This window comes from Olea europaea, unplaced genomic scaffold (assembly GCF_002742605.1).
Source record: "Olea europaea var. sylvestris unplaced genomic scaffold, O_europaea_v1 scaffold1668, whole genome shotgun sequence".
In the NCBI taxonomy this organism is placed as follows: domain Eukaryota; kingdom Viridiplantae; phylum Streptophyta; class Magnoliopsida; order Lamiales; family Oleaceae; genus Olea; species Olea europaea.
The window spans coordinates 83,662-97,164 of record NW_019234350.1 but is presented as its reverse complement, the minus strand read 5'-3'; the positions used below and the strand labels follow the sequence as shown (position 1 = coordinate 97,164).

The 13,503-nt window shown below is 27.9% G+C and overlaps 1 protein-coding gene across 1 annotated transcript in view; it reads left to right on the top strand.

Annotated features, from left to right (window-relative positions):
• Positions 1–10,638: 10,638 nt before the first annotated feature.
• LOC111377546 (actin-related protein 5) overlaps positions 10,639–13,503 on the top strand; it is a 14,412-nt gene continuing 11,547 nt past the window's right edge. Inside the window, exons 1-3 of the mRNA XM_023000676.1 lie at positions 10,639–10,920; positions 11,015–11,085; positions 12,673–12,797. Of these exons, the coding sequence (XP_022856444.1) occupies positions 10,820–10,920; positions 11,015–11,085; positions 12,673–12,797 (297 nt within the window). The 5' untranslated portion in view covers positions 10,639–10,819. The remainder of the gene's footprint in view (positions 10,921–11,014; positions 11,086–12,672; positions 12,798–13,503) is intronic.

Sequence of the window (13,503 nt, the reverse complement as noted above, 5' to 3'; positions counted from 1 at the left end):
CTTATATAAATGGAAAAAATACGAGGCATAATGTTAATATTAGAAGGAATGAGAGTATCAAATAAAAGACAATTAATAAAATTAAAATGTGAAAGATTAAGATTTGAGAGTAAATATTTTAATATAGTAAAAGAAGAATTAGTAAATACAAATATAGCTAATAGAAGATTTGGAATAATAATAGATAAAAAAAGAAGATAAAAGATGCAAATCAACTTATATGTTAGAAATATGATTAGAAAGATTTATTATGTCGATAAGTAAATATATGGAAGAATTAAAGTAATTAATAAAAATTTTAATAAATGATGTACAAGATTTAAGAAATGAAGTAAAAGAAACAAGAAACGATATAAATATATTAAAAATTGAAATTAGATAAATAAAAGAAAATAAATAAAAATTAATAGAAAAGGAAATGACCCGAATATTTAAGAAACATATTGAGAAAGAGAATAGAGTAATAAAAACAGGAAGTATGGATGGTGAATTTAGAAATAAATTGGGGGTGTTTAATAGTCATTTTTATGTAAAAATATATTTTAGAATAGTAAATTGATGTGAAATATGCGGTTGAAAAATAAGAAATTTTTTTGATTTACGTGTAATATTATTTTAATAAATAATGTATGGTTGAAAAGAAGAGAGAGAAAAATGTATTTTGAAAAAAATGGCTACCAAACGGGGCCAATATATTACCGAAAATATTAGAAGAAGAATTTAAAGAAAAAATATTAGAAAAGTTAAAAGTAGAAGATAAAGATGAATGAGGAATTAGATTTACTAATAGAAAATTTTGATCAATTAAGTTTAAGTGATATAAGTGAATACTAAATTTTAATAAATACTGGAGGAAGACCTAATCCAATGGGAACTTCTAAATAAGAATTACAAGATTTAGATGAAAGTTATGCACTTATATATAATAAATCATATAGACAATTTTATGATAAAGTAAGAGATAGACAACCATCTAAAGGAAATAAATATAGAGACAGATTTGAATTAAATGATAATTATGATAAATCTATTAACCATGGAGGAACAAAATTATATTTAAATTGTAAAATAGATACTAAAAATGCCTTATTAACTTGGGCAAATTCAATGGTATTATTCTTTTTTTATAATAAAGATGACGCATAGGAAAGTATTAAAAGAAAAATAGATTTCTTAATAGCATCCTTTGAAGAAGATGTTAGAAATTAGTGGGAAGGAATAAGTAATGATACAAAAACATTAATAAAAACGTACAAATAGGAATAATAAAATTAGATAGACAAAGTATAGAAAAGTTAGTAGAATATATTTCAGATGAATTTTTAGGAGAAAATTGGATAAGAAATGCTGAATGTGAAGCAATAAGAGAAAAAGATAATGCTAGAGTTAAATTAATAAATTTAACAATATGTGATATGTGTAAAATTAAAGAATATACTTTTGAATTTAAAAATTATTATTATACTCAGTTTTATAATAACGAAAGTCAAGAAATATACCAAAACATCTATTATAATAATTTACCAGATTCATGGGGAATATGTTTTAAAATAGAATTTGAAAAATATGTCAGAGATAATATTGGAATACCTAGAACTTTAGGTTCAAAAATAAAAATTTTATCTAACAAGAGTTTAAATCATGATTCAGAGAAGGAATAAAGTCACCCTTAACTATAACCTTACATGATGAAAGAATAATAAATCTAAAAAATAGTCATTTATGAACAATAGAAAGAAATCTGGCATATCAAAAAATAATGTTTACATGCTACCCACAATATTGTGTATCATTGAAAGATAGAAACTTTAATGAAATTTTAGGATTGCATTTTAAGTTACATAGAAATGATATTATGCAACTAGGTGATCAAATTATGACTATAGAATATAGAGTTTTACATTTACCAATTCTAATTATAGAAATATTCATTCCAATAAACCATATATTGAAGTACATAAAAAATGTAAGGATATTAACAAAATAATAGAACCAAATAAACAAATAAGTTTAATTCCAGAAAAATATGAATTAAGCATAACAAAAAATAAACCTGAAGTAACAGAATTAAATGAAGGTGAATGTTCTAATAATATAACATTTAAAGATGAAAAATTAATTAAAAAATCAAAAAGTCTTAGAATATCTAAACAAAATCAGTTAGAAGAATTTAATAATATAAAAGAAGTAAAACTATATAGGATTATTGGAAATATGAAAATAGAAAGAAAATATTTTAATCGAAGAAAATATATAAATGGACCAAATATATTAATAGACATGGGAGCTAGTGAATGTCATATAATTTCAATCTAATAACATAAAACTAATCCATATAAGTATGTAAATTTTGATGGACAGGTAAATATCATGGATTTGAAAGTCAAGATACCACTAAAAATATGAGGAATAAATCTTTTAGTATCGTGTTATATAACTAAAAGTATGAATATAAGCCCTCATATACTTTTAGTAATGAGTTTTCTAAATGGATTGGAAGATTATAGTATAAAAAGAAAAGGATTATATATAGTTCATAATTGACAAAATATATTGTGTAAAAAGAACTAAATGAATAATCGGATAAATTTTCCATTGGCTGTATATGTACAAATTATTATTATAGAAACAAATATAACAACTTGTGCCTTAATAGACATAAAGAGTGATATAACAACATTTAAAAGTTTTTTGATAAAATTATGGAATAATAATAGTAACATAAAAATAACTGGAGTCATAGGAGAAAGTGCCCAGATAATAAATAGTGCTGATAAAGTTAGTATAATTTTTGGAAGTAAACAAATTACAATAAATAAAATATATAAATATGATAAATTAGAGTGTGATGTATTATTAAGAAATGACTTTATACAAAAATTTAAATATTATAAACAAAATAATTATATGATAATACTACAAATACCTTGTGGACACTTATTAAAAATTTCAAGAGAATTTATACCTTATAAAGTTCAGCTAGCCCAGCATGGTTAAATGGGAGAAAAACCCAATCATATTTAATGAAATAAAAAAAAGATTGTATAAAAAAGTTCTAAAAACGATAATAGAAATAAGTATAGAAAAAATTATTTAACAATTAAAAAAAGTTTATGGAGAAAATCAATTATTATTTTGGACACTACATCACCCTAAAGCCGAAATAGAATTGACAGAAAAAGTTATAATAAGAGTCAGATCAATGATGTATACTATAGAAGACAAACAAGAATTCAAAAATCAGATAAAAGAATTACTAGAAAGAAACTTATTCAACCTCGTAATGACCTCATACTAATCCAGCCTTTATAGTTATGAAACATTCAGAAAGGTTAGAGGAAAAGTTAGAATGGTTATAAATTATAAAGAATATAATAAATATACTTAATTTGATGGATATTTTTTACCAAATAAATAAGTTTTAATAAACCTTGCAAGAAGAAAACAATATTATTCTAAATTTGATTGTAAATCAAGATTTTGACAAGTAAAAAGGAAGAAAATAATATACAATATATTGTATTTGGTACACCTTAAGGAAAATATGAATAGTTAGTAATGTCATTTGATTTAAAATATGCACCACAAATATATTAAAGAAAAAATGGATAATATATTTAAAAAAAAAGTTTAATGAATTTTTGATTGTTTATGTTGGAAATCTACTTAACTTGCGTATCTGAAAATTAAAACATATTTTGATTCCCGTCAGGATTCATCTTTATTTTAGATAGAAATTGTGATAAAGATGTACCTTTTACAAGATCTGCAAATTTTTTTGCCATATCTTTGTTCCAGCAATTTGAATCTGTCTCACACAGTTGTCCAATTGTCCAGCCTCCAACGGTGATACACACAGAGAACATGATTGCAAGATTAGAGTTTTCTTTTTGTGCTAGCAAGAATAATGAATTCTCTCCTAAATTGTAAACTCTAATAAGTTATTTATATAAGCCCAAAATTAATTGGATTAATTAATTAATCCAATTAATTAATTCGGGTCTATAAATAACCAACCCAAATAATTAATTTATCCAACGATTGTTAAATTAATTAATTGACAAATTGCAATCTTCCAATTCTCTTTTGTGTGCGACCTATCAGGTTTTCGATCACGATATCTAACGACGTGAAATATTATTTTGATCCAATCAAAATTAATAAATTAAAACACCATTTTAATTTATCACCAATCACACTCCCCGTCCCAGATTAACATCTAGCAATGTTTCAGGACAATACATGTGACGGGAAATGTCACGTGATATGACAAAACTCGTTCGTTTACCGTGAAACTATAATCCCTTCGTCAATATGATTCGATCAATTACGAGATATGGAAGTGTGTCAATCTCGATTATCGATTATATCTTTCACTCCACTATTAAGTCAATATAAGTCGAAAACTCCTTTTCGACTTATGAGTACACCTGGGCCATGGATTTCGTTATCAACTTAATTGAATGAAACACAGATTATAATCTCTTACTATCTAAGAGTGACGAATCCTCTATTGGTCATTCACAACCTTCATATAATTCTTGACATACACGAACGATGTCATATTAGCGGTCCTTGGCAGAGCAACATCCAACACCGTCAAAGCATGACCGTCCTCATATAAGGTATTATGATGAAATCAAGTCAAAAGGACCAATTCCACTACCGAACGTTAGAGATTAACTACTGACACTCAGATAGTTATCCATGTGGAATTTCTCGGCGGGTCTCCAATGTTTTGTTCTATGACAAAACATCCACGTGTTCATTTAAGTGTCGTCACACTTTAACTTGTGAGATCAGCTACTTACTTCACAAGTAAGAAATACCACACATGATGGTCTATCCATAATAACGATATCCGTGTCTCGTTATTACTTACGACCACGGACGTTTTAAGATTCAATTATATGTAATTTGTATCTCACAATCACAACTCCTTGTAATTAACAAATTATGAAGATTTGAATCTACAGACTCTATTATATAATTTAGATGTCTATTAATTAAATAATAGATTTGCCATTAAATTGTATTAATTATATATCAAAAGTATTTATATCCAAGGTTGATTGGACCTAGGGCATAACACTTACAGTTTACATAGATGATATATTAATATGTTCTAATAGCAAAGAAAAACATATAAATCATTTAATCAAATTCATAAATGAATGTAAAAAAGACGAAATTGTATTTTCTAAAAAGAAATCTATAATAGAAAAATAGGAAATAGACTTTCTTGGATTATCAATAGATAAAAGATGAATAAAATTTTAGACTTATATATCTAAAAAAATAGAAAGTTATTCAGATAAATTAAAATTCAAAGAACAAATACAACAATTTTTAGGATGTTTAAATTATGTAGAAGGCTTTTTCGAAAATCTTTTTAATAAAAGGCATAAGATACAAATTTTACTTAAAAAATAAATACTAAAGAATGGAATGAAAAACATACAGAAATAGTTAAATCATTAAAAGAAGAATGTAAAAATTTTCCAAAATTAAGATAACCAGATGAAAAAGATAATTTGATTTTTAACACTGATGTCTCAGATAAATATTGGGTAGCGATATTACAAACAGATTTAAATGAGATTTGTAGATATTCAAATGGAACTTTAATCAAGTAGAAGTAAATTATACTACTCATGAGAAAGAATTACTGGCAATTATTAGAGAAATAAAAAAATTCTCATTATTCTTATTATCCAAAAAATTTACTGTTGAGACTGATAATTCTCAAGTTGTAGGATTAATCAGGAATAAACTACCATCAGAACCTCAATATAGAAGGCTCTATAGATAGCAAGTTTATTCAGCATTTTATAATTTTGATATAATTCATATTAAAGGAGTTAATAATTTTTTTTGCAGATTTTCTCAGCAAAAACATAGAATTTGTTGATGGATAAAGTCAGGGTTATGGAATTATACCAATCTATCCCACATATACAAAAAAAGACAGATTTTTTTAAAGGAGAATCTGAAAACATAAATACTGGAGCAACACAGATCTCATAAATGTTCAACTCAAATATAAAAATATTGTTGAATATCACCACTAAGCGTCATAAGGAAGCCATAGAACTCAAAAATCAAGTTGATGCTATTGCAGCACAACTAAAAAATATATTGTTTGAGGCAGATATAACATAAAACTCAGAAAATAAGTTTTCCAATTCAATACCAAATAGGGACAGCTGGAAGTAACAGTGAGCCCAGATGTGACAATATACCAACTGATGAAAAAAGAGATTCCATTTCAGTATCATCAACCAAAGAAGTGGTGATATACGGAGATAAAAGAGATTCCAAAACTATCAGCATCATAGACCAGGATGATACAATCCCTTTAGATCCAAAAGAAGAATAGTATGCTAAAATAGTCAGAATTGCTTATGAAATAAAAATAAGTGATTCATATTTCATCTCTCCGAAAAATAATGTTTATCCCAGAATAACAGTTATGGAAGGAGGAGACCCTTCGTTTATAAAGATTATGGCAGACTATGAATTTATGAATTTAATATATCCAGGAAATAATTTGATTGAAATTTCAAAATTTGATAAAATATTCATAAAATAAGCATCCAAATTTGCCAAAGGACGAAGAATATATTTGAAATTTTATCCAATAAATCCTGAATATGATGGAGTTATTTACTATTCAATTGAATATATAATATCAATTGGGTATGTAGTAGCCAACTTCCAAATAGATGTGGTAGAGAATGATAGAAAAGTTCCAACAGTGACAAAGTCATGATCAAACATAGAAGAGCACTTGAAATTAAAACTGTATACAATATTGCTAAAAATTTGTTTGATAAAAAATTCTCATACTTGTGTCAATATGAAAACTAGATGCTGGTATCAAATGGAGGACATGGAAAATCAGAAATCTTGAAGGACTACATTACAAGATTCAAAATACATCAATTTCCAAGATATCCTACCACTATAAAAGAATCCTGCCAATTAAGGGAATGCCCCAACTGCATGTGAAGACATAAAAGATAGATGGCAATCATAGAGAAAGATGATTTTTAGATAAAAAGTTGAAAAAACATGTGGAGATATAGAAAAAGGAGGACAATAATAGAAGCTCTTTTAATAAAAATCAGATACTGCATGTGAATATGTAAGTCCAAGGAGGATAATAATAGAAAGGCAAGTGTGCCTTTACTGATGTACTGAATGATGTAATAGATCAAAAGTAGAGTCTCATATATTTGTATAAATAGGGGCATTGTAGTAGAAAAATCATCTTTAAATCAAAGTATGTTCTCTCAAATTGTAAACTCAATTTGTAGTGGAAAATCAACATTTCCAAAATCAGTTTTGCAGGAAATCCCTTTGTGCCAAATAGAAGTCTTGTATAAATTCTAATAGAAATAAAATTTCAATGTTTTGATATCAATAAAAGTTTCTAAATCTTTATTCCCATAGATTTTTGAAGGATCTAATATAAAGTTTCCTTCTTATTTTAGCAAAAAGAGAGTTTTTTTTTTTTAACAGAAGTCTATAATTTTATTTTTTAGAGTTGATACAGAGTGAGCGAGAAGCTGAAATAGTAAAGATTCCATGAAGGCAGGAGGCCGTTGAAGGAAACAATTTACACATTCAGAACTCAAAGGTCACTCGGTTCTAAGAATAAATATCCAGATAAAAACTAAGGTAAAACTATTAAATTTGTGCTAAAATTAAAATGAATATTTTTAGATCTTAGAGAATCAAAGTGATTAATTGCATGATTTGATGATTATTTGTATTAATACCAGGATATACAATTGAAGGATTAGATAATTTGTTAGAAAAAATGTTAGAAGAAATAAAACACACTATTTCTCAATTAAAAAATATAAACTCATCTTTTGAAGAATATAATATACTTAACGAAAAATATGAACAGTTTGTTACAGATTATTTCAATCTACTTGATCAAAGAATAGATTTATGTGCTAAAATTCAAAATAGAATAAATATAAGATAAAATAGTTTAAAAGATTGGGATATATGTTGCAATATAGAATGAATCATTTCATTAAGGACAATATAGACTTTTTTATGAAAAAAATAGTAATAGGTCAAATAGAAAAATTCTCATATAATAAACATCTATCTATATAGTTCACTATGGGGGTGTTTGAGCCACATTATTTTGGTAATAATGCATTCTTGAATAGTGTATTGATGGGAAATGTGTGGTTAAAAAATAAGGAAAAGTTTTTGATCTGCGTAAAATATTATTTTATTGAAGAATGTGTGGTTGAAATGATATCAAATCACTGCTTAAGAATGTATTTTTTTGGAATAATGTGGCTCAAGCACCCCCTATATATAAAAATTTCTAAACTCAAGGTACCAAGAGTAAGCTCTCATTTGCCCTCATTAATTTTCATTATATTACACTCTATTTTTCTCTATCTTATTTTCAATCACACAATCTTTCATAAAATAATATTATACTTAAATCGAAAACTTTTTTTTACTTTTCAGCCACTCATTTTTCATAAAAATACTATTTTACCCATTTTCATTTCTACAAAATGAGGGCCAAATGGGGGCTTAGACCCCAGAGCTATGTTCTCGACCATAGCAAATATTTGTTGAAAAAGGGTTATAAAAATGATATATGACCACGTATTTTCATAAGAAAAATAAATATTGAATTTGCAATTGTGATAATTTATGCAAATGATTTAAATTTTATTGGAACTTTTCAAGAACTTAATAAAACTGTAAATATTTGTTGAAAGAGGATTATAAAAATGATATCTAACCATGTATTTTTATAAGAAAAATAAATATTGAATTTGTAATTGTGATAATTTATGTAAATGATTTAAATTTTATTGGAACTTTTCAAGAGCTCAATAAAACTGCAAATCATTTGAAATGAGAAATTTAGGAAAAATTAAATTTTGTCTTGTGTTGTAGATTGAACATTATGGAGAATGATTATTATTTCACAATTTTTATACACAGAACAAATCTTAAAATATTCACATGCATAAAGCAGTACCATTGGCATCACCTATAATTGTTTGAACACGTAATGTGAAAAATGATCAATTTCATTTGCTTGAAAATGGAGAAAATGTTCTTGATCTTGAAATATTATATTTTAGTGCAATTGGAGTATTATCATATTTTGCAAATTGTACTCAACCCAATATAACTCTGTTGAAATATTCTTGCAAAATATAACCATACACCAACGTATAGAATGATGTTAAATACATTTTTCATTACTCAAAAGTAGAGATTTTTTTTTTCGTGGAATATACAGATGCATGTTTTCTATCAAATCCACATAAAGTTAAATCATAAATATGAAGTAACATTTTCAAATAATTACAACCGATGAAACAAGTCGAGAATATATATAATTGAGAAACTCTCCCCATCTTATCCAAACATCATATAGATTGACTTTAACAAAAGATACCCACCAATATTATATGAAAACAATACAACTTATATTATATAACTCAAATGAAGGTATATCAAAGGGTATATAACGAAGTATATTTTTCCAAAAAATTTCTATACACATATTTTTAGAATAATGACGACATCGACATTCAACAAATTCGTTCAAATGATAAAGTTGCTGATTTATTTACAAAAGAATTATCAACATCTATATTCAAGAATTTGGTACACGAGATTGGAATGCGTCGACTAAAAAATCTTCATGGACTAATATCAGAGCAAGTAGCTGTACTCTTTTTTCTTACTCTAAGTTTTGTCTCACTTGATTTTCCAGACAATATTTTAATAAAGCATCATTTTTATTATATTCCAAAATTTTAACAATTAACTATACTATTTTTCTCTTTATTTGATTTTTTTTTTCTATTGAATTGTGATCGAATATTGTTTCTAATGAGCATTTATTGTGCAAATGATCATCAAATGGGAGTATTGTAAAATAATAAGATAATTATTGATAATTTTTTTAGTTTTATTAGGATTTTAGATAAATCTAAGTTCATTATTGTAATAAAATTACACACTTTTTAATTATATATTCTTCAAAAACTCACTCTTCAAAACTCCAATTTCTCAAAATAATGTCATCAAATAGGGGCTTAGTATTCAATTTCTCAATTCTTGTTTTGCTATTTTTTCTTTTGCTCTTAATTTTATAATATCATTATAGTATCATACTAATTTTTTTTAAAGGATTTCGGATGCCAAACGTAGTTCTATACATTGAGCACAGATCGATGTCCAATTAAAAGAGTTTTTGGAGCAAAATGAGTTTTGCAACAGTATTTTTTTTTTTGAAAAATATTTTGTTAAAATGTAGCCTCTGTTTGGTAATTATTAAAATAAGTTTTTTTCATTATTATTAATAATGTATGGTTAAAAACTAAAAAGTAAGAAAAGTTTTAGATCATATGTAGAATATTTTATCATGAGAATGCGTGATTGTAAATGAGTTTTAGAAAAAAAGAGTTACTTTAATAATTGTCAAATAGGGTTCTCATGAGAATGTGTAATTGTAAATAAGTTTGTGAAAAAAAGAGTTACTTTAATAATTGTCTAACAGGGTTCAAGAATATGTAATATATTTGATCTGAGAGTAAAATGAGATTTATTTATTTATTTATTTTTTTAAACGGTGCTTCGAGAATGGTTGACATACAACGGCTAAATCAAACTTGCCGTCCCAATTGGGGTTAGGGCAGAAGCCACTCGAATTAGTACTATACACCGACGTACTAAGACGCAGAAAAGATTCTAGCATACCAATCCTGTTCGTGGTTTCGCAATAGAGGGAGGGAGACTGCAATTGCAAAAAATGCCATTCATATCGAAAATTCAGAGGCAGTCAGACTACAGTGCCTTCCCTTCACACCATCCCATCGTCATTGACAATGGCGGCTCCTATTTCCGCATTGGGTACCACCAATTACCCTACTTTATCATGTGTTTACTTCTATATGTATATTTGAATGTGTTTTGGTTAATTTTGGTGAATTTCGTGATGTTGCAGCTGGGCAGGAGAAAGCGATCCTCGAGTTATTTTCCGAAACATTATTCAGAGGCCTCGCCACAAGATTACAGGTAATCTCAATTCATTTCCCACCGATCTTACTGCTTGTTTAATTTCTTTATGAGAATGAAAAAGGTCTAATCTTGGAGTGTCTTCTATTATTATTGTTATTGTTATTGTTGTTGCTATTATTTTAAAACGTTCCATATTACCTAGTCAAACGTGGGTTAAAATGCGTAGGTTCGCTTGGAATTTTGGCCAGAGAAGGATTTGTCTGCGTTAATTTGTCGCAGATAGGAAAATAGGAAATTTTATTAGGTACCAATTTAGAGAGAAAAAAATGTAACTGGCCATCTAACATTTTTTTTTCATTCATCCTTACTCCCAGGAATTCGCTTTAGAGCTAAGCCTTGATCTCATAGCTGTCCATCTTTTATACACAGACACCAATCCGGAATTGCCCTGTTCTTTCCTATTTACTGGGTGCGTTGGAAACCTTTTTGTAATGTAATTGTTTGCTGCTGGCCCCAGCACACAGTGCAGAAAGACTGAAATTTGAGGATTTTATCTTTTTGTCATAGGACTTCAGTTTGGGTAATGATGCTGTTGACAAAGTTAGGTGGAGCCACTCTAGAAGTGGAGAATTCACTGGGGAAATTTGAATTGGAAACTTGGAGTTTTGCAAATCTGAAAGTAGAGAATCCCTAAGTCCGTTGATTTCTTACCATAATTTGATGGGTGGAATTGTAATTTCTAGACTGGAGCTAATTTTTCCTTCGATGTTTTTTCAATGGAATCTGAAGTCAAAGGGGTCCATGAGAGTAGCTTTCTTTTGCTGGGAAGAATCCACTGAGAGTTTAATGACGGGTTAAGCCGAGAAAGAGTAGAAAATTTTAATTAGTTGCTGCTTCACCAGCGTGACCTAGCTTTCAAGTAAAACTCGTTGAAAAATGCATAGTTTTTTGTTGAAATACTTGTTTGATTATAGTCATCTCATTTTTTCTGAAAATAAATTTTATTTCTGTCCTTTATGCACTACTAATAAATGTTCATTGTTTTATCTGTTACTTTCTATTTGTAATTATGATTTTTATCTTTCTCCTTGTTAGTGCATTATGTACTGCACCTCTTTGCTCTCTGCATTTAGTACTGTCTATCTAGCTAGATTCTGAAGCTAGGCCTGCATTCAATATTTCAATGTTTATACTCTTCTATCAGCCATATAGGTTTTTTTAAATATGTCCAAGAAAAGTCATTAAGGCATTTTATTCTAGCAAAGGTACTAGAATGCGAGTTTTGAGTCATTCTATCATACAGGGTCTTATGTTCTGACGACAGGATATACTGACATCTCATGTCATCTATATTATGGTGGTTTATATCTATGCTAGTTGCTACTAGTAATGCTTGCTAAAGTATTCCTGTCTTCTGCTGTTTCTTTGTTTTTCCTACTTGCCCACGTAATGAAGGCTGGGGACTAAATAAAATTCGAATGTAGCCATGCACTGAGACTTTCTTTATATTTTTGTTCACCAATGTGTCCGTATGTCTAATGTTTTGTGTTTCCACTCATCTTTTTGTGCATACTATATCTTCTCTTATGTTATTTTCTGAACTTCGGGGTTAAGTTTGCATCTGTTGACTTGTTCTTAATATAGGTGAAACGATCACAGTAGTTGGTGACCACAATCCTGCATTACTGAAATACTTTGACTGCACTAGGACAGGACCTCGTTCGGCCTTTGACAACAATGTTGTTTATCAGTTTGAGATTATGGAATATGTAAGGCTACCTTTACGTGTATTTCTGATTAGTTACTACTCAATTTTTTCTTCTGGACTGTTTGATTTGCCCAATTTTCCATGGAATTTTCTTGTGGACTGTTTGATTAGCTACATTTTCAATTTTCCACCTTTTTGGCTTGTTTAATTGCAAATTTTTCTTGGCAATTCCTTTTCCTTCCCCCCCACCCCTCCACACGTGACCAATTTCCTTTGTTTTGTGGAAAACTAATTCCCTCCAAACCCATGGGAATTGGTTTTTCGCTGATTATTTATTTATTTATCACTATTATTTTTTTAGCAATTGGAACAAATTCTATCCCTTTAATTCACAATTTTCATGGAAAACAAAATCAAACAAATACCAAAGATTCAAAATTTCAACATTTTTTGGGTGAAAAATTATACCAATCAAACACATTTAGTTGACAATTCTCAGGAAAACAAATTTTAGGTAATTCAATTCCGTGAAATTCGTTTTCTTCTCACCCAAATTCCATTATTGCGATTAAACGGATCCTTATATCTTTTAAAATATATGCTGCCTTACCCTTCACTATCCCCGTTTAGGTGGAATATGAAACCTTTTTTGTGTGTGTGCGCGCGCGCGTAATTTAATGTTTGAGGATTAACAACACACTTGCGACAACATAAATAGTAATTAGTAATGTTGTAAAATGGTTGCTGTAAGAAACTAAAATACAAGG